Here is a 21,917-nt window from a genome sequence, read left to right as displayed (position 1 = left end):
CCTGCAAAAGTATCCTTCAAAATGGATGGAGAAATAAGATATATCCATAATAAAGAACACCTGCATAAGTTCATTGCCATAAGCCAGAACTGCTAAAAGTTCTGATGGATATTCTAGAAAAAAATAACAATTCCAAGAAACCCATTAGAATGAATCTACCAGATAAAGCTAACAATTAAATAAAGGGAAAGAGAAGGAATCAATGCTAGGAAAATAACATGATCAGGATAAATCAGTACATATCAGGTATAATCATCAATGTGAATGGTCTCAATTCACCAATCAAAAGAAAAAGATCGATAGAATGGATCAAGAAGCAAGATCCAACAATATGCTGCATATAAGAAACACATTTAATTCAAAAAGAAGTACATAGACTGAAAGCCAAAGTGTGGAAATCAGTACTCCATTTGACAGGAGCCCAGAAAAAGCAGAGGTAGCTATTCTGTTTGTAGACAAAGTCAATTTCAAGCTAAGACAGATCAGAAGAGACAAAGAAGGTCCCTACACACTCGTTAAGGGAACAGTCCAAGAGGAAGAGATAACATAAATATTTATTCACCAAACACCGGCGCACCTACCTATATAAAATGAACACTAGTGGATATGAAAAATCAGGTAAGTGCCAATGCAATTGTAATGGGGAACCTCAATACCACACTATCACAATAGATAACTGCACGCACAGAAAAACATTACAGAAATATCAGACCTGAATCAAATCTTTGAACAAATGGACCCTAGTAGCTATCTACAGAATGTCCTACCCAACATAAAAAGGAAAAAGACCAAAAAAAAATTTGCTATAATTCTTCTTAACACATGAGATAGTCTCAAAATAGACTACATACTGACTCATAGAACATGCTTAAGTAAATGCAATGGAATTGAAATTATCTCATGCATATTGTCACATCATAGTACAATGAAATCAGAATCAATCAATGACAAAAGAAACCATAAAACTACATAAACACATGGAAATCAAATAACACCTTCCTGACCAACCAATGGGTCACAGATTAAAGATAAAAAATTAGTTTCTACAATTAAATGGTAATACTATACAACATACTGGAACTTATGGGATAAAATGAAAGCAGTCCTAAGAGAGACATTTATAGCAGTGAATCCCCACATCAGAAAAACAAATAAATAATTTAATGTTGAACTTCAAGCTTCTGGAAATAGAAAGGTGAATTAAGTCTAAAGACCATATGAGGAAAAATTATAAAGATCAGAGAAGAAATTAATGCTATTGAGATTTTAAAAATAATACAAAGAATCAATGAATTGAAGAATTGGCTCTTTAAAAACATTAAAATAGAACTGGAAATTCTGTAGTGACTTGTGAACACAGAGCATTTGTAGACCTGAACAAATAAACCAGTGTCCATTTTAAACTAAAAAAAATTAAAATAGACAAGCCCTTAGCCAACTTTAACAAAACAAAAACAAAAATACCCAAATCCATTAAATTAGGAAAGAAAAAGATATAATCACAATGGATCTTGCAGAAATCCAAATTATCAACACCTACTTTGAGAATATATACTCTAATAAGATGGAAAATTTAGAAGAATTGGACAGGCTAGGCGTGGTAGCACATACCTGTAACCTCAGTATTTGGTAGGTTGAGGAAGAAAGATTGTCATGAGTTTGAAGCCAGCTGGCTACATAATGAGTCAAGGCAGCCTTAATATAGTGAAATCCTGTCTCATAAAAAAAGACAGATTCCTATATACATATCAATAAACAAAACTGAATCATGAAGATAGAAAAATTCTAAATAACTCAGTGAAATTGAAAAAATAATGTTTTAAAAACTACCAACAAAGAAAAGAACCAGATCTTGATGGATTCACTACTGAATTCTGCAAGAACTTTGGAGAAGATCTAATGTCATTACTCCTCAAATTCTTTAATGAAAGGGAAGAAATACTTCCCAAATCATTTTTGGAAGCGAGCATTACCCTAATACCGAAAGCAGAGAAGGATTAACCAAAGAAGAGAACTACAGGCCAACTTCCTTAATGAACTTAGCTGCAAAAATCCTCAGTAAGATACTGGCAAAAAGAATGCAGAAAATCATCAAGAAGATTATATACTATGACCAAGTTGGATTCATTCAGAAATGCAGGGATGGTTTAACATATGCAAATCAATAAATGTAATACACCACATTAACAGAATCAAGGACAAAAACCATATGATCATCTCAATAGACAGATAAAAGGCATTTGACAAAGTCCAACACCCACTCATGATAACCCTACATAAACTGGGCATGGTGGCACATGCCTGTAATCCCAGCACTTGGAAGGCTGAAGCTGAGAGCTTTTTGTGAGTTTGAGTTTGAGACCAGCCTGGACTACAAAGTCAGTTCAAAGTCAGCCCAAACTGCATAGTGAGGCCCTGTCTCAAAAATAAATAAATAAATAAATAAACTACAGAAAGTTGGAATAAATGGTCTTTATCTCAACCTGATAAAAACCACCTATGACAGACCAACAGTCAATATCATACTAAACAGTCAAAAACTGAAATCTCTCACTCTAAAATCAGGGACAAGACCAGGATGCTCACTGTCACCACTCCTGTTTAGCATAGTTCTGGAAACATTAGCCAGAGCAATTAGATAAGAGAAAGAAATAAAAGCAATATGGATAATAAAGGAAGAAGCTGAAGTATCATTAACTGCTGATGACATGGTACTTTACATAGAAAACCCCAAAAGCTCCTCCAAAAGCCTCTTAGAATAACAAAATTCCATAGAGTAGCAGGATATAAAGTTAACACTTAAAAATCAATTGCATTCCTGTACACAAATGACAAACTCACTGAGAGAGAAATCACAGAAGGAACACCTTTTACAATAGCATCCAAAAAAAAAAAAAAAAAAAAGGAAGAAATACCTAAGAACTGATCTAATGAAGGAAGTAAAAAGGTGTTGGGTATTTTGTTTCAGCAACAAGAGAAAAGTAACCAACACAGAATTTGGTACCAGAGAAGGGGTTGTTTTGTGACAACCTTCCCAAAGCCATTCCTTTGGGAATGGCTTGTGAGAAGAATTTGAGAAGGTTTGGAGATGTCACCTGAGAGATTAGCACTGGAACACCTTAGGCTGTTCTGTAAGGGAGATTCTGGTTGGAGCTCAGCAGACTAGAAGGCTAAAAGAAATTCTGCTGGTAAAGATCAGGTTTTGGAAGTTTCTGCTGGGAGGAAGGACTGCATTGGTTGTTGGACTCCAGATGACATGTGTTATGGCTTGGCACAATATTTGTCTGAATTTTGCTTATGCCCAGAGACTTTGCCTAAGATTGAGATTAAGGGTGGTGGACTAATTAATCTGGCAGAAGAAATTTCAAGGCAGTTGACTATTGAGGTGGTGGCATGGTTATGGTGGGAGCTTTTAGCCAGATTTACGTTGAGGATCAAGAACAAAGAACCCAGTATGATGATTTAAATGTGAGTTTGGCCAGAAAGGAAGCTCCAGTAAAGTTGTGAACCACAAAGATAGAGCCAAGGAGATCTCTATAGCTGAGAAGGAATAAGAGAAAATAAAAGATGGCCTGAGGGCATCACAAGAAGCAGAAAGTCTCCATCCCTTGCAGCCTCAAAACTACAAAAGTAAAAGACTTTGCTTTGAGGAGAAAGCTGCAGAGCACCATATTCCATAATGTAAGCAGCACAGCAAATTTGTTCTGCAGAACTGGATTCAGAGTGTCCAGCTATCCAGGCACTTGAGCCCTACAGCCAAGAGAGAGGAAAGCCTGGCTACTGCTCCTGCTGGCAGCACATGGTAGCACTAGCCACATGGTTCTAGTTTTAAGTACATGCGGAATTCAAGAGTTAAAAAGTCTTTCACCTCAATTTCAGAAGCCCTGGGAGGCCACAAGTGTGCCCCTGAGAGGGCAGGGTGGGAAACTATATGTGAAGCCAAAGGTACAATGGAGACCCTAGAAATTTGGAAAAGCCAGGAATGTGGAGTATCTAAGCACAGCTGCAAGGAAAGAGTAAAGTGGACCTAAGAGAGAAGTTGGGGAGATATAACCACCAAAAGTACCATAGTATGGAATCACTCAAATCATTTGATGCTCACAATTTGCCACAGATTGCTTCAGATGCTGGATGTGGAGCTACAGGATTTAATGTTTGCCCTGCTAGATTTTGAATTTGTTTTTGTCCCAGTCCTTTCTATCTCCATTTGTAGCTATTGTAATGAAAATGGTTAACTTGTGCCATTATGTGTTGGGAAGTGTTTAACTTTGTTTTTATTTGCACAAGGACTTAACGGCTAAGAATTTGCCTCCAATCTCAGAGCAGTCTCTGGACTTGGACTTCTCAGCAAGGATAAAACTGTTAGGACTTTGGCAACCCTTGCAGGCCCACTAAATGCTTTTAGCATAAAGGGATGTATATGAGTCTTTGGGGAGCTAGGGAAGGAATATTATTGTACTAATGTAATACAATGTTGATAGATTTAATGCTGGTTCTTAAGGATTCTTAAAACTATGTTATAATATTCAAGTTGTAAAATGATAAAAAATAAGCATGCCTTTGTATCTAGAGACTTGTTTAAACAAATGTATCTGGTTGCCAAATTGACAAGGGGTGGACTGTATCAGTTGATACATTGCTCAACTTGAGAAGTTTAGAAGCTTAACTAAGCAACTCACCAGGGAACCAGGGTCCTCACTTTGTAAACACCTTCATCTTGCGCAAGAGGAGGGGAGGGAGATGGTGTGAGTTTTACACCCACCCTGGAGGGAGAGGCAGCTTGCTTACAAATACAAGGGAGGGGAAGAGGCTTGTTCCTTGCCTTGTTTTGCTCTTGTAGCACTTGCTGTCTTCTGTCACCTGGAAGTATTGCCCCTGTGCCATGCCACTCTGCTTTGGAGCCAGCTAATTATGGACTGAAACCTCCACAAACTGTAAGTTAAATAAACCTTTCTTTCCTTAATTCTGGGTGTTGCTATTTTGTCTCAACAATAAGAGGAAAATAACCAAGACACATAGGAAATATTACAAACAATCAACAACTAGAATCATATCAAACTTTTTCAAAGTAAAATAAATCACCAACAGAGTGAAGAGACAACACACAAAAATGGGGGAAAAATTTTACCGGCTACTCCTCAAAGAAAGGAATAACATCTAGGATAAATAAAGAACTCAAAACATCAGACCTCCCCCAAGTTTACAGACCATAATTTTAAAAAATGGGCATCTGAAATCAATGGACATTTCTCAGGTGAAGTACAAACATCAAATAAATATATGAAAAAATGCTCAACATTGGTCATTCAAGGAATGCAAATTAAAACAACACTGAGATTCCATCTCATTCCAGAAAGAATAGACCTTTCATCAAGAAATCAACCAATAGCAAATGCTGACAAAGCTGTGGGAAAAGAGAACCCTTCCTCCACTGTTGGTGGGAATGTAAATTGGTGGAAGCTCTATAGAAATCAGTATGGAGATTCCTCAAAAAATTGAGCTTCATTTGACCAAGCTATTCCTCTTCTTGATATCTAAGAACATCCTGGCAAGCTCAAGGTCGAGAATTTGATCCCTAGTATAAAAAAAAAAAAGAGCATCATACTGTAGCAATATATGCATACCCATGTTTACAATACCACTTTTTTTTTTTGAGACAGGATCTCTATTTGCAGTGTAAGCTGGCCTTGAATTTGCTATGTAGTCCAGGCTAACCACTTGCAGCAATTCTCCTGCCTGTGGCTCCCAAGTGCTGAGATTACAAGCATATACCACCACCCCTAGTGTTATAGCAACACAATTTGTAATAGCTAAATCTTGGGAAAAGTCCAGGTGTTGATAAAAAAAATGTGGTTTTTATATGCAGTGGAGTACTATTCTGTCATAAAGGATAAACGAGATATTTTTAGGTAAATGGATGCACCTTGAGACCATATTTTAGATGAAATAAATCAGACACACATTTAAATATTACATTGTTTCTCTTGCGTGAGAAACCAAAAGTGCAAATAAGGACCACAATGGATGATACATATTGGGCAGCAGGAAAAAAATGTTGAAAAGGGAGACAGGTAAAGAGAGAAGGGGAAGCCAGGCATGGTAGCTCATGCCTATAATCCTAGCATTTGAGAGACTGAGGCAGGAGGATTATTTCGAGTGTGAGGCTAACCTGGGCTACAAAGTGAGTTTAAGGCTAGCCTGACCCTATCTAGAAAGAAAGAAAGAAAGAAAGAAAGAAAGAAAGAAAGAAAGAAGAAAAAGGGATATGGGAGGGAAGGAATGGAAAAGAAAAAAAGAGTAGAAGGAAAAATGGAAACAAAGCTTTTGTAAATAAATGGGGGAAGAGGGGTTGAAGGGAAGAGATGGGAATGGGAAAAAAAGAATGAATATGTATCACATACAGGTGTAAATTCACTATGATGAGTGTGATCATTATGTATATCAAAGGTACGCCAATAGGCCTCTGCCTGCCAGGAGTTGCCACCAGAAGACCCTTTCCTTTGCACACCCATGCAGGCAGAGAGAGCCAAAAGAGCCACCTTCACCTTCAGGGAGCTGCCATCAGAAGGCTCCTTCCTGCAGGCAGCCTGCAGGAGCAAGGACACACAGCCAGCTAAGCCCTGTGCATCTGTAAGCCACCATTGGAGGCCCTCGGTTCCCTCAGGCAGCCATCACCCACCAGGAGAACCAGATAAACATACCCCTGGGGGTCTGTCATCATCGTGGGAGTTCCAGTGTGGACACACAGGCTGAGAGAAGCAGCCCCACCTCCATGTACCCCTGATCATCAGTGAAGCCACAGTGTAGCTGCATAGGTCTAGAGAAGCCTGCTCCACACACTGCTGTCTCCCTGTAAATCTAGGGTTAGAGGAATCCAGGTACCTGTCTCATCCCCCTACACTGCCTAGGGGCAGCCAACATGGGAATTGCCTGGGACCCCACAATCAGATTGTTGGAGGAACCAGGAGAATGTCAACATGAAGGAACAAAAGGCAAACAGGCAAACTGAGACCTCTAGCCCACACACAGTAAGTCTGGGAAATACAGACATGGGAAATAATGGAAGTCACACACCTGAAATCTCTGAAAGGACAGCAACTGAAGTAAGGGAGCAACTTCATGAGATTGTGAAAGCAGTCAAATCAGAAGTCTCAAGTAAAAGAAGAAATCACAAGCACACTGAAAGAATTGTTCAGCAGGTCTAAAGAAGACAGACAAAAAAGAGGAGCATAAGAAAATGATGGAAATCTTGAATGAATGTAGAAAGGAATTACAATGCATGAAACAGATTCAAAGAGAGAAATTAAAAATTCAATCAAACCTGACAAAACCGCTTGAAAGAGACTGAAGACAGACTCTCAAACCCTGAAGATAGGATTGTAGCTAGTGATCCTGAGAGGAAAGATCTCTTAAAAATAACACAAAATTAGGAAATAACATCTCAACAGCTACAAGATGATGCAAAGAAGCATAATTTATGAATGATAGGTGTTGGTGAAGAAGCAGGGGTCAACACAAATGAAATTAAAAGGATATTCACAGAAGTAATAGAAGAAAACTTCCCAAACATGGGAAATGGATCTGGCATGCAGATCAGTGAGGTATATAGGACTCCAGCTAGCCATAACCAAAGTAAATCTACAGCCAGACATATAATAATCAAGACCCCAGAAATTCATCATAAGAACAGAGTATTAAAAGTTGTTAGAGAATAGAGACAGATCACCTATAAAGGAAAACCAATCAGAATCACAGCAGACTTATCAACACAAACCATCAAGTCAAGAGTTTGGAGTGAAATGTTTTAAACCCTGAAAGAAAACAATTTCCAACCTAGACTGATGTACTCTAAAAAACTATCATTCATATTTGATGGAAAAATAAGATACTTCCATAATAAAGAACAACTGAAGGAATTCATGACTACCAAACCAACCCTACAGAGTGCTCAAGGATATTCTAGAGAGAGATAAAGGTGACCATGGATCCAGGAACAGCAGCAGAGTAGGATCGCCAAACAAGACAGGCAACTGAATGAAAGGGAAAAGTGGAGGGCCTAAAACAGGAGGATAGCAAGGCAGAGACAAACCAATGTATGCCGATTGTAACCATTAATGTAGATGGCCTCAGGTCAGCAATACAAAGAAACACAGGGAGAGCAGATCAAGAAGCAAAATCTATAGATATAGTCTACATAAGAAATACATTTAACTGTATTAAATTCATGAAAGGAAATTCATAGACTGAAAATAAAAGGAGAGAAAACAATTGTTCCATGTGGCAGGAGATTTAAAAAAAAAAAAAGCAAATGTAACTTGCCCATCAACCACCGAATGGATAAGAGAGATATGGCATTTTCATGCAGTGGAAAGCTACCTAGCTAGAAAGTAGAATAATCTCAAGGCTCCTGTAGGTAAATAGATGCAACTGGAGATCATGTTCATGGCTGAAACAGTTTGAACTCATATGTGTGAACCCTGGCATAAGAAACAGAAGGAGTTAACGGGATCCAAAAGCAAAATAGTTAATGTAAGAGCAAAGGGGAGGAAATCCCTGGGAGGAAAAGGTGGAAGCTACTGTCAATTTCTTATTGTCTTATCTTGAACTCTTGCATTGTTTACACAATTTTGTTAGGTTTGGCTTTGTTCTGTCTTGTTTTGTTAATTTTATGCTGTCAGTTGGTAGGGGCAGCTATTTTGAATATAATGGGATATATTATGGTAATCATGGTTTCCTATTATATTGCTTTGAAGTCTTATAATGCTTTAATTCATTTGTGTGATTCATTTTACTGTGTTTTGTTTGATTTTATTATGTATGATGGTATGAACAGCTCTTTCGAAGAAAACAAGACATTATGGGAGCCATTGCTGATTTACTATCATCTTGTTTTGAAGTCCTACAATGCTTTTGTTCTACTGTCTTGATTGATTCTATCCTGTTGTGTTTTATTTGATTTTATTATGTGTGATGGTACAAATTTTTTGAGGAAAATGAGATATTATAATAGCCATTGTTCATTTCCTGTTATTTGATTTTGAAGTCCTATAATGCTTTAATTCTCTTGAATGGTTTTATACTATGTTGTTATGTTTGATATTATTGTGTGTGAAGGTATGCTCAACTATTTCAAAGAAAAGAGACATTAATGGTAGCTACTGTTGATACTGGTTGTCTTATTGTGAAGTGCTGTGTTGCTTCAACTGTTCTGTTCTTATTTGTTTTTTTCTGTTCTCTTTTGTTTTCTTCTCTTTAAAATAAAAAATTTAAAACATAAAAAATATATATACACATACATACATACATGATAGTTAAGATAACTATACCACTAATTTCTCTTTATTCATTGAAAAGAATTGGATGATTAAATGCCTATGTTTTATAAAAAATGCACCAATAAAGTTAATTTTAAAAAGAAATCAACCAATAACAAATGCTGGTAAGGGCCAGGTGTGGTGGCACACGCCTGTAATCTCAGCACTCAGGAGGCTGAGGCAAGAGGGTTGCCACAGTTGAGGCCACCCTGGTCCACATAGAAATACCCTGTCTCAAAAAAAAAAGTGCTGGTGAGACTGTGGGGTAAAACAAATGCTTCTCCATTGCTGGTAGCAGTGTAAACTCATGCCACCACTATGGAGGTCAGTATTAAGATTCTTCAAAAAACTAGAGCCAGGTGCAGCGGTGCATGCCTGTAATCCCAGCACTCAGGAGGCTAAGGCAGGAAGAATCACTGGGAGTTCGAGGCCGGCCTGGGCTACAAAGTGAGCTCAAGTCCAGCCTTAACTGTATATTGAAACCCCGTCTCAAAAGGACACACGCATGCAAAACAACAACAAAAAACTAGAACTAAAGGTTTCATTTGACCTAGCTAGACCTTTCTAGGTATCTTCCTAAAAGAGTTAAAAGTATCTTATGATGCCACAGTGACATATGCACACCCATGTTTATAATACCACAATTTATGATAGCTAAATATTGGAAACAGCCCATAAGCCCATGAGCAGATAATGGATAAAGAAGATGTGGTATTTATATACAATGGAGCACTACTCTGCCATAAAGGATAAACTTGAGTCATCTGTAGAAATCTAGATACACCTTGAGACCATAATCTTATGTAAAATAAATCAGACACACAAGTTTTAATATCGCTTTGTTTCTCCTGTGAGAAACACAAAAGTCAAATAAGGAACATAATGGAGGATAGACACTGGGAAAGCAGGAAAAACATGTTCAAATTCGAAGAGCGACAAGGTAGGAAGATGGGAGAAGATCACTGGGCCACACATGCGGAGTTTCAGAGTGCTAGGTCTGGGGTGGAGTCCAAGAATGTGCACCCCTGTTATGGTTTATACGTTGTGTCAACTTGAGAAGCCTAGAAGCTTAACTAAGTGACTCAGCAGCTCTTTGACTTGGGGTGTAGAGGACAAGCAATTATCATTCCAGGATATTGTTCACTGTGTCAATCTGAGAAGGTCAGAACTTTAAGTGACTCAGCAGGGGCCAGGGTCCCTAGTTTGTAACAGCCTCAGCCTGTGCAAGAGGAGGGCAGGCAGATGGTGTGAGTGCTGCACCCACCCCAGAGGAGCAGTATTCGTACATTAAAGGCAACCGAGGAGGGACTGATTGCTGGTTCTTCGGAGGAGCTCCAGTCTTCACCTTCATCTTGGACACCATTTCCTGGCTTCTGGCACAGATGTTTGGCTTCTACCTTGACTCTTCAGCCTTTGTCATAGACTCTCAGCCTTCCATCACAGATTCTTCAGTGTTCCATTGTAGACACGGACTGGCATGGAACACTGGAGTAAGCTCCAGCCCTTAGGCTGGACCCTTCGACCTCCAGCGTACAGACACCTTCTGCAAGCTCCTTCATCCGACTTGGTGGCTGACCATTGTAATCCAATCTTGTAATTTCTTCTACGTTTGTATATCATGTGTTGTATCTGTTTCTCTAGTAACCCTAATGGATACAATGCCTAATCTGCTCCTTCTACCCACATGTCTTTACTCGTGCCTTACTTTCCCCATCTGGAATGCCCCCACCCCCTGCCCACTCTAGAAACTACAGCTGAGTCCTCCTGCCCACAAGCCCCTTCCCTGACTCGACCAGCTCTCCTGGGCAAGTCAGGCTTGGTGTCATTCATTGTGCCTATGGTGGTGGGAATTGAAATAGGGTCTTATGCATATTTAGCAAGCTTTCTACCACTCAGCCACAACCCCAGGCTTCCAGGCTACTTTTTTTTTTTTTTTTTGAGACAGTCTTGATATGTAGTCCAGGTTGGCCTTGCACTTATTATATAGCCCAAGTTGGGCTCAAACCCAAGGTGCTCTTCCTGCCTCAGCCTCCCTAGGATCACAGATGTGTGCCTCCACACCCAACATCATCACCATGTCAGCAGTCATTATCAAAATCAACTGAACTCAGATGTGGTTGAGGTTTGTAACTGGCCTGAGCTGTACAGGGACCACTATTCCTTTTACCCTACAACTATAGATTGGAGTCAGACCTGCATGTATCCCCAGGCCTGATCTCTGCCCATGTGACTCTGGGAAAGTCATGTAACTTCCTTGTACTTCAGTCCTTACCTGCGGAAGGGGATTGTGAGAAGTTCCAGTAAGACACAAAGCTCTTGGATCAATAAGCGTCACTTGCAAAATGCTTAGAAAAGGAAATTGTTCTTAAAAGTAGTTTTAGGTAGGCATGGTGGTGCACACATCTAAGACCAGCACTAGGGAGGCTGAGGCAGGAGGACCACCATGAATTCAAGGCCAGCCTGGGCTACATAGCAAGACCTTGTCTCACAAAAGAAAAAAGAACAGTACAGCTTTGTCTCTGGGTGGTGCCTGGGTGTGCAATTCTAAATAGCAAATTTGGGAGAAGGTCTAGGAGACACGGGGCACTCCTCTCCACCCTCTCCACCCTACGCCCACAGCTGAGTCAATGCCAGTTTCCCAGAAAAGGACAAAAGGGAAGGAAGTGAGGCCACTCCATTTGTTCAGACTGGATCTGCTTCCTCACCGGAGACTGTGGTGTGTCTGTCTGTCTGTCAGTCAGTCTCTGAACTGCTTATCTCCTCAAAGTGTCCTTTTCTTTTTTTGTACTAAGATGGAACCAGGACCTTAGCACTGAGCCTCATCCTCAGCCCTTTTTTAGTTTTCATTCTGTCACAGGGTCTGGCTAAATTGCCCTGGGCTACAAGACTGCCCTGGCACAGCTCGAACTTGAAATCTGCTTGCCTCAGCCTCTCATAGCGCTAGAATTCCAGGCCTGGCCACCAGGTCCAGATTCAAGTAGTTCTTGTCAGGGCTACTGAGCTTAGACTGTGAGGAGAGGCAGCTCCCCGGCAGGGGTGGAAACAATGGAAATGTTTGAGGCTGGAATGGTGCCCTTGGCACTTGTGCTTTGGCTCAGGGAGCATGCCTGTCCTGGACTGCTAGACTGGCCTAGCAGATAGGATTACAAATCCCACTAAGTGTGATAGTGAGTGGTGCATGCCTGTAATCCCAGCCCTGGGGAAGCTGAGGCAGGAGATCACTGTGAGTTTGAGGCCAGCCTATACTTACAAAGTAAGTTCAAGGCCAGTGTGAACTGCATAGTGAAATCCTGTCTCAAGAAAAAGATTAAAAAAAAAAAAAAATCCTGAGTCTGCCAGTCTCTCAGAATAGGTCCTTTTCAGTGAAATCTGGTTGCTTCTGTAGAGACTGTATCAATGTCAAGGTCCTGGTTATATTCTACGCAGGAAAGGAAAACTGTGTGCAAGGGCCCATAGGCCCTCTCTTCATTTTTCAATTTCTTGTGAGTCTATAATTACTTTTAAAGTAATTATTCTTTGTTTAAAATCTGTTCTAACTGGGCATGGTGGCACATGGCTATAACCCCAGCACTCTAGAAGGCTGAGGTAAGAGAATGGAGAGTCTGAGTTCAGCCTGGACAATTTATCGATTTAGTGAGACCCTATATCTTGAAAAAAAGAAAGATTAAAAGGGGCTGGGGATGTAGCTCAGTATAAGGCCCTGGATTCAATCTTCAGTACAAAAAGAAAAAGAAAAACGCAACTTTTCAGAGACTGAAGTGTAGCTTGGCGCGTAGAGCGCTTGTTTAGCATGCAGGAGATCCTGAGTTCCATTCCCAGGACCGCAAAAATAAATATGATCTTTCCAACGTCCCTTTCACACCCCAGGCTATCCTCGAGTCCTGGTCCCCGTTAGCTCCCTCTGGGAATCTTGCAACACTTCCGGGTTTCTCTTTGCTCGACAAGGATCCATCCAAAGGTCCTTGCAAGGAGCCCCGCAGCAAGAAAGCCCAGGTTCAGCAAACCCTCGCATCCCCAGCTAGATGAGCTCTGCCCCGCCTCTCCGCGACGTCGCCGTCTGGAGCTCTAGGCGCTCTTACCCTTCTGCAACCGTAAAGCTCATTTGCATGTCTCCTGCTGCTAGAAAGCCTCTCCTACCCGTCGTTTGGCAATCACAGCCCCCTCGCTGCTCAACTTCCTAGAAAAGATCCAGGGCGGAGATAATGGAAGAAAACCTTTATTTGTTTGTTAATTTATTTGCCAAGATAGTCTTGAACTCATTAAGTGGCTCAGATTGGTCTCGAAATCGTGGCAATTCTGCTTCAGCCTCCTATATACTGGAGTTACAGGCGCGTGCCACCATACCCGGCTCTGAAAATATTAAATGAACGTATTAGCGATATACTCAAAGGGAGGGGACCCTCAAAGCCAGAAGAGCCTCACTTTCATGGCCAGGCCCCGCCCTTCAGAGCACGCCACACATTAGGCCACGCCCCCGAGGCGCTCCGACAAACAGGCCCCGCCCCAGGACACACCAACCAAAGGCCGGGCCTCGTCCTTCAGGACGCGCCAACGTCCAGGCTCCTCCCGCTAGGAGGAACCAATAACCCTCAAGACACGCCAACAGCTAGGCCTCGCCCCTCAGGGCGCCCCAACAGCCCGGGCCCGCCCCTCGCGGCCGCTAACGGCCGGCCCCGCCCCTGCGTGCGTGGAGACGTGCGGGTGCCGGCGTCGTCGTGGGCTGAGGTGGCAGAGTTCGGCCGCTATGGACTTTCGGGCGGTGTGGGAGTTGGTGGTGCTGTCCCTGCTGGTCGGGCTGCTGGCCCTCGTGGCGACGGCGGCAGTGGCGCGGGGATGGCTGCGCGCCGAGGAGAAGAAGGGCAGCCAGCCCGTTGGTACGTGGGGCCGCGGCGGGCAGGGGCGACACGGGGACCTCGCTGCAGCCGCGGAGGCCGGCGCTCTTGGGCTTCAGTTTTTCCAGCGGCGCGGTGCTGCCCCGCCAGGGTGGTCGCATCCTGGGTTTAGATGAGCAGAACCAGGGCATCTCGGTGTCCTGGCCTCCTGCGACCAGCGCTGGGGACTGACTCGAGTGTGCAGCGTGTTCGCGGTGTCTCAAAATGGGGACAGGCATGGGTCAGCACGCGCTGTCCGACGAACCTCGCGACCCACAGTGTCCCTCAAAGTACCTGCTAGCCCTGGACAGGCTTCGGAGTCTTGAATGAGTCCAATAGAGAAGTGCGTCTAAAACGTGTATCTAAAATCAAAATCTGTTAATTATGATCTTATAAAAGTGCAGTGAAATATTTACGCACATGGCAGATGTATTTCTGTATTTCAGTATTCTGGAAGGCTGAGGCAGGAGGGACTCAGGTTGGGAGCCCAGCCCGGGATACTTAGTGGCCGAATCTCCAAAAAAGGCAGTGGGAGCCCAGCATGGTGGCTCATGCCTGTAATCCCACCACTCGGGAGGCTGGTTTTGTGAGTTCAAGACCAGCCTGGGCTACAAAGTGAGCTCAAGGCCAGCCTGAACTGCATACTGCAAAACCGTGTCTCAAAAAAGACAAAAAAAAAAAAAAAAAAGGCAGTGGGGCTATAGCTCAGTTCCAAAGGACCTGGGTTCAGTGCCTAGTACTGCAAAATAAGTAGTGTAATTCATTTCATAGAAACATCAGTACTGGGGGCCAGGGATATAGCAAAGAAAAGTTAATACTGGAGACAAGACCCCTGCTTTGGGGGAGGAGTAGTTAGAGACATCCTCACAGTAGGGAATGAGATAGTTTTGTGGTGGTTGTTTAGGTGCTGGATGCTCGAATAGGTCATGGCCTCAGACAGGTGCCCTCTTAAGCTACATGGCCTGTCCATTTTGTGGGGTTTTGAAGGACGGGGATATTGGAAGAATTCGCCAGAAGGCCAAGGAAGAGGCAAAACTCCTGAAGGCAGGGAGTCCCAACACTGCTCTTTGTGTGACTCAAAGGCCAGATGGTGGCCATCTTTGTGCATGGGATTAGAAGTTGTTTCCTGGAGGGGTTGGGGAGCATCTGCCCCTATTACATGCCTGATTCTCAAGTACTTTATGCAGAAGTGACAGGAACCATTGCTGTCACAGGGTCAATGCTCAAACACATGCTGAGTTCCTAAAGGCCTTTGACCTTTAATGCGTGTGTGCAGCGCTGTTTATATTATCTCATCCAGTTCTCTGGATCACTCTTCAAGGAAACTAAAACTCAGAGCAATTAAATAACTCCTCCAAGGCCACGAGGTACTGTTGCGTGCCTTTTCTCCTACTGTGCTACATCAACCCAAAGAGGGCATCTTTCCTATTGTGCATTAAGGTGCTCTGCAGGAAGTTGCCTCGTCCAGCTCCCGCAGGATACAGTCAAACCCACATGTCAGGCCTGTTCCAAAGCACCTGTGTTTGCCCACGTCTCAGGCTTTCCACAGGTGCAACCACATGTACTTCATCACTTGCTCTGCACTCGGCTGGGGATTGCCGAGTCATGAGTAGTCAGTACTTACCAGTGAACGAGTGAATGAATGGTGTTGCCCTTCCTTATAGCACAAAAAACAAATGAACCCAAGAAGCCAGGATCCAAGAAGCAGAAACAGCAACAACGAATTCGCAAAGAGAAACCTCAGCAACACAACTTCACCCACCGCCTGTTGGCTGCAGCGCTGAAGGTACAAGCATCCCCAGGGGTCCCCACACGACACGCACAGAACTCATACCCCCTATATCCTTTGCCTTTGTCATCATCTGTGGCATTTCAGACCCCTCTGCCTCTGACCACAGTCAGTGTCTTCCTCGTGCTGTCCCTCTTCTGCCCAGCCCACCTTGAGCTAGCTTGCTGAGCGTCCATGCAGCAGGGCCCCAGGATTCCTGGTATCAGGGCTCCAGGTCTGACCACACTGCTCACTCGTGCTTCCTGTACCCTTCACCCAGAGCCACAGTGGGAACATATCATGCATGGACTTCAGCAGCAACGGCAAGTATCTGGCCACCTGTGCTGACGATCGCACTGTTCGCATCTGGAGCACCAAGGACTTCCTGCAGCGGGAGCACCGCAGCATGCGAGCCAACGTGGAGCTGGACCATGCCACTTTGGTGCGCTTCAGCCCTGACTGCAGGTGGGATAGGACGGAGCCTCAGGTTTGCCCACGGAAGCCTAGCCCCAGCTTCTGGCCATCCAGGATCCAGTTAGGGGGAGCTAGAAGGGGCCCAGGTTCTCCTTCAGGGACAAGGAGAGAGTGTACAGGTACTGTGTACACCGCCCAAGGCTTCCTGGAGGGCTATACCACTACGCAGCAAAGAAACAGAGCCAAAGCCCTCTTCCACCCAGCAACTTACAAGGCTTCAAAATAAATCTTAGGTTCTCAGGGTTTTTTGAATGTTAGGAAGAAGCTAAAGGAGCCAAGCACTGAGAATCCTTTTGATTTTTTTGTTTTTGCTTTTTGTTTTTCATTCTTGGTAATTGAACCCAGAGCTGTTGCTCTAAGCAACATCCCCAGCTCTTTCTATTTTTTATTCTGAGCCACGGTCCAGTAAGTAACTAAATTGGTATGATTGACCTCAAAATTTTGATCTTCCTGCCTCAGCCTTGCAGAGTGCTGGGATTACAGATATGTCCCTTTAAATAGTTTAAAGTATTTTGAGCGAGGCTTTTACATTGTAAGGCCATGCTGTAGGCCATGAAGGGAGACCTTTATTTTTCCCAGAAATGTAGCACAGGGCCTGGAACCCTAGGCCTCCATCTTTAAATGAGAGAGCCTGCTGTCTGCTTTGTCTCTAGGGCCTTCATCGTCTGGCTGGCTAATGGGGACACCCTGCGGGTCTTCAAGATGTCCAAGCGAGAAGATGGAGGCTTCACCTTCACGGCCACCCCAGAGGACTTCCCTAAGAAGCACAAGGCACCTGTCATCAACATTGGCATTGCTGACACAGGTGAGAGACATTCTGAGGGTTGCACTGCCCCAGGCATGAGAAGACCCCATGAGGTATGTTTGCAAAGTGAGTTGTTAGGGTTTCATTGGGCCTCAGTGTGACCAAGGACTGTGACTCTAAGCAACCGGGCTCTGTCCCCTGGAGTCCCAGGAGCCACAGCATGTCCTGGAAGGAGAGAGGGAGGAGCTAGATTTTTCAGCCCAGTCCTTCTGTGTGGTGACTCTTGGCCTGGGAGGAGATCATGAGTTTTTGGACAGCAGAAACCTCATCAGTGTCTCCCTGGGGAATGTTGATTGGTCAGGTCACTACCTGTGGCTCACATCCTTCTCCTCCTCTTAGGCAAGTTCATCATGACAGCCTCCAGTGACACAACTATTATTATCTGGAATCTGAAAGGCCAGGTGTTGTCCACGATTAACACCAACCAGATGAACAACATCTATGCTGCCATATCCCCTTGCAGCAGGTAAGGTAGTGGGCATGGCACTGGGCACAGTGTGCAGCTGACCTGGAGTAGGTACAGAGCAGAGAGGCAGTCTGTGGGGTGGAGTGGGCACTCACGGTGGAGTCTTGGGGTGCCTTAGATCAGGTCCTAGCTCACCCCTTGCAGTGATAGGATGTCATGCAACTGCCAGTCCTTTACCTGTCTTTTCCTCTGCAGTTGTTAGAGGGTGGGGTTGAGGTGTTTACATATCTTAGAACAAGTTGGGATGTCACATATGCAGAAGCACTTGGTATTTTTATTTCGTTTTTTTTTTTTTTTTTTGGTGCTGGTGATTGAACCCATGGTCTTTGCACTGAGCTGTATCCCTAGCCTTTATCTTTATTTTTAATTTCAAATCAGACTCTCCCTGAGTCAGTAAGTTGCCAGGCCTAGGTTTGAACTTGTGATTCTCCAGCCTCAGCCTTCCGGAATGCTGGGATTCCAAGTGTATGCAGCATTTTACCTGGCTTTAGAAGCGCTTTGTAGCAGGTGCCTCAGCCTGGCGGGTAGGACAGTGGTAGAACATTTGGGTAGTGTACAAGCCTCTTGGTTTGATCTCCAGCATTCCAAAAAGTTCCCTTTTCTTAGGAACAATGTTTAAGGGGTTTGTAGGCGCAAGATGCCTTTCAAGTCCCGTTTTCAAGGAAGCTGGGTTTTGTGGCAGGTTTGTGGCTTCATGTGGCTTCACCCCAGATGTGAAGATCTGGGAAGTCTGCTTTGGGAAGAAGGGGGAATTCCAGGAGGTCGTGCGAGCCTTTGAACTGAAGGGCCACTCGGCAGCTGTGCACTGCTTTGCCTTCTCCAACGACTCCCGGCGGTGAGTGCCCAGATGCGCCCTGATCTCTCCTCCAGGGCTCTCCCATCCACGGGTGACGGAGCTTGCAGGGGGCAGGGTACCTGGCCCTTACAGGGAGTAGACAGGATGCCTGGCTGCAGTCTCTCAGGCTGTCCTAGGGCCTGAAGCCCCTGGGATGGAGTTGAGGCTTGAGCTGTGATGCCTTTGTTGCAGGATGGCCTCTGTGTCCAAGGACGGCACATGGAAACTGTGGGACACTGACGTGGAATACAAGAAGCAGCAAGATCCCTATTTGTTGAGGACAGGCCGCTTTGAACAAGCGAGCACCATGCCATGCCGCCTGGCACTCTCCCCTGACACCCACGTCTTGGCCTTGGCCAGCGGCACCAACATTTATCTCTACAACACGCGGCACGGCGAGAAAGAGGAAAGCTTCGAACAGGTCCACGGGGAGTATATTACCGACCTAGCCTTTGATGTCACCGGCCGCTTGCTGGCCTCCTGCGGGGACCGGGCTGTGCGGCTCTTCCACAACACCCCAGGCCACCGAGCAGTGGTGGAAGAGATGCAGACCCTGCTGAAGCGCGCCTGTAGCAGCAGCACCCGCCAGAGGCTGCAGCAGCAGCTGGCGCAGGCCCAGGAGGCCCTCAGGAGCCTGGGTGCCCTGAAGAAGTGACTGTCTCAGGCTCGGGCACGGTCTTCCTGCCTGTGCCCACCACTGCCATTTTCTTCCAGGTGCTCCCAGGCAGAAACCTCCCGAAAGAAGCCCTCTGACTTGATTTTCTGACTGGTGGCCTCTCTGGTCTCTGTCCCACTGAATGTACTCTTGTCTCCTTAGACGGCTCTTTCTCCTTACTGGTTCTGATTCCTCCGGGACCGAAGAGCAGGGTGCTTTTCTCCTGAGTGTCTTCATCCAGCCCTGAGGAGAGTGGTGGAGGACCGAGAGACCTTGACCTTATGACAGTGCACCCTGACACCCAGAGAAATTTGCAGATGCAGAAGTGAAGCCTAGGAACACCTGAGAACAAGGCAGCAGCTTTGCAGGGTGAGATGCTGGGAAATGTCCCCAATTACAGAGCAGGGCAGTAAGATCAGGGGAAGCCATGTGTTCATCGGGACCAGGCTTGAGTCTAGCAAAAGAAATGGGATTTCATCCTGGCTTCCTATTTCTTTGTAAACTGGAAAACAACGCTGTGGCTTTTTCCATAGAGGCTCTGAAGTGAAGTGAGTCCCCACCCTGCAGAGGATGAGGAAAGAATGGTCACTGTGATTAACAGCCAGCTACAAGGGGGGCTCAGTGTGGACAAAGCCACACTAGAAACAGATATGCATTCCTTAGTAAGGCATGTGTTTTGTACCTGGCTTGGCTTCATGTTTGGTGGAGGAATGGTGTTATCTTGGGGTAGGGCTTCTGCCTTACCTGAGGTTACCTCCCTCCCGAGGAGCCCTCTTCAGTTCATCACCTGCTTGCCTACCCTGACGGCTCTAGACAGGGACAACAAATACAAAGGGGTAGTCTCTGCCATCAAAGGCTGGAGGGAGGGAGGGAGGAAGGAAAGATGTTTTTGTTTTGTAACAGTGGACTGTAGTAAAGGTCAAGATAAGATTGCAATCAGGATGGAGGCACTGGATAGGAAGTGGAAGGGATAGATTTGCATAAGGGATTAGGTCTTCATAAATCTTGAATTTTGGGCTGGGCAATGGTAGCACAGGCCTGTGATCCCAGCATTCAGGAAGCTGAGACAGGAGGAACACCATGAATTGGAGACCAGCCTGACTATATAACAAGAACCTATCTCAAAAGAATAGTTTGAATTTTGGGATTTGGGGACTGTTTGGCTAAAAGGAGGCCTGATGAGGACTCCAGGAGGACTTGGGGTGAGGCAAAATACAGTCATCAAAAATCCAAGTCTTGATCGCTTGCCCAAAACCAGGGCCTGCTCCAGTTGTCCACAGTACTGTCAAGTGTCAGTGCAAGCCACAGCCTTGTTGTGGTCCTTGATTGCCCCCTTTCTTGACACCGTCCATCACCACTACCTCATCCTCACCTCTGAAACCCCTTTGCCTGTGCTTCAGGTGACATGCAAGAGGCTGCCATGTCTGTCTCTCCTCTGCTACCACCCTGGTCCTAGCCACTGTCACCCAGTAGGTTGTTACCTTTTCAGTATAGCAGACCAACCTTTTGACATTGTAAAACAGATCACGTTATTCTTCTCAAAGGTTTCCCTTCACTCTTGGAGCAAAATCCAGAGGCTCACATGGTGCTATGGAACTCGCTCTGTCTCTTTGGGGTCCTTGCCTGCTCTCCAGCCACACCTGTCTTGCTGCTCCAGAATGGGTGAGCTCTTTGCAGCCTCAGGCAGGCCCTGTGCCTTGCTGGTTCCTCTTTATGGAAGCATTTCTCCTCTCTGTTGACAGCAGGCTGGTCCCAGATTGGTTCTAGGTTTCTTTGTACCGCATTTAACCTCCTTATCCACATCTGAAGTACCCCTTTCTACCGATCACTACTAGCATCACAGCGAATTTCCTTTATTTTGTGTTACTCAGTTTTATCTGAAAGAAGCTTTGTTTGAGTGTTTGTTTGCTTCAGAGGTTCAACTTCAATGCGTGCACATCTCAAGTGGGTACCAAAATGGATGGAGATTGCAGGCTGGAGACGCCGGAGGCAGGTGCCCTGGGTGTAGGGCGGGACAGGCTGTTGCTACTCTCTAAAGATCCAGCACAAGTTGCCTGATTCAGAGAAGTTTGACATTAGCAACCTAATAAAAATATCAGGCACTCTAAGGACCACAGGAGACACTGATGTGGGCAGGGTGTGATCTGCCAGTCTTACTATTGACAGCTTGGGGAATGAACCCATGAGAATGAACTGTGCGAGGGCAGTGCCTTCTAAGTTTAGGGCCACCCTGGACTACATAGTTTCAGGTCAGCATGAGCAGCATGTCTGTCTGCTTTGTGCTGGGTACAATAATGGGCAGAACAAGCCCTCAGTAAGTGCTGAATGCAGACTAGGGTAGCCTGTCTGTCTCGTACTCCCAGTCTCTTCTGTGAGCTTCTGTTCCTAAGTGTGATGGAACTGTACCAGGACTGGTTGCTTGACTGTCAGAAGACTGAAACTATGGCACTTTGCTTCATACACCTGTTTGGGGAGGCATCTCTGGCCTTGCTCTCTGCTAGAACCAAGGAGAGAAAGGACTAAGTGTTAAGTTGCTAAAGCTGACTTTAGCACCCAGGGTCCAGTTATAGCTGAGTCACAAGACCAAGAGCAGGGAGATAACTTGACCTCTGAATTAGTTTCCTCTGTAACTTGCAAATAAATTCTGATCTGCCTGTCTTGCTGTGTTGTGAGTGAGTAAAAACACTACAGAATGCTCATTGTACAGTCTAAGGACTAGGAATTTTTCC

General features: G+C 44.7%; 1 protein-coding gene and 1 long non-coding RNA gene across 7 annotated transcripts in view; one reads left to right on the top strand and one right to left on the bottom strand.

Annotated features, from left to right (window-relative positions):
• Window positions 1-13,514: 13,514 nt before the first annotated feature.
• Window positions 13,515-13,981, bottom strand: LOC134472519 (uncharacterized). The gene is made up of 2 exons (XR_010042378.1): window positions 13,829-13,981; window positions 13,515-13,664 (listed from the first exon to the last, which is right to left on the bottom strand). It is a non-coding gene; the product is annotated as an uncharacterized LOC134472519 (long non-coding RNA).
• Window positions 13,955-21,917, top strand: part of Tbl2 (transducin beta like 2) — a 37,052-nt gene continuing 29,089 nt past the window's right edge. For 4 of the 6 annotated variants that reach the window (XR_010042375.1, XR_002791295.2, XR_010042376.1 and 1 more), the window contains exons 1-7: window positions 13,955-14,188; window positions 15,850-15,971; window positions 16,234-16,418; window positions 17,081-17,232; window positions 17,572-17,698; window positions 18,381-18,533; window positions 18,726-19,557. Coding sequence is in view for 1 of the 6 variants with exons in the window: in XM_003470049.5 (XP_003470097.1) it covers window positions 14,059-14,188; window positions 15,850-15,971; window positions 16,234-16,418; window positions 17,081-17,232; window positions 17,572-17,698; window positions 18,381-18,533; window positions 18,726-19,188 (1,332 nt within the window). In the remaining 5 variants the exon portion in view is untranslated. Of the gene's footprint in view, window positions 14,189-15,849; window positions 15,972-16,233; window positions 16,419-17,080; window positions 17,233-17,571; window positions 17,699-18,380; window positions 18,534-18,725; window positions 21,847-21,917 lie in introns of those variants that run through there. The other 2 variants (XM_003470049.5, XR_010042377.1) reach the window with 2 other exon arrangements.

This window comes from Cavia porcellus, unplaced genomic scaffold, assembly GCF_034190915.1.
Source record: "Cavia porcellus strain 051 isolate PalLab524CR breed Dunkin Hartley unplaced genomic scaffold, mCavPor4.1 scaffold_23, whole genome shotgun sequence".
In the NCBI taxonomy this organism is placed as follows: Eukaryota; Metazoa; Chordata; class Mammalia; order Rodentia; family Caviidae; genus Cavia; species Cavia porcellus.
Note: the sequence above shows the minus strand (reverse complement) of the source record. Positions and strands in the feature narration are given on the sequence as shown.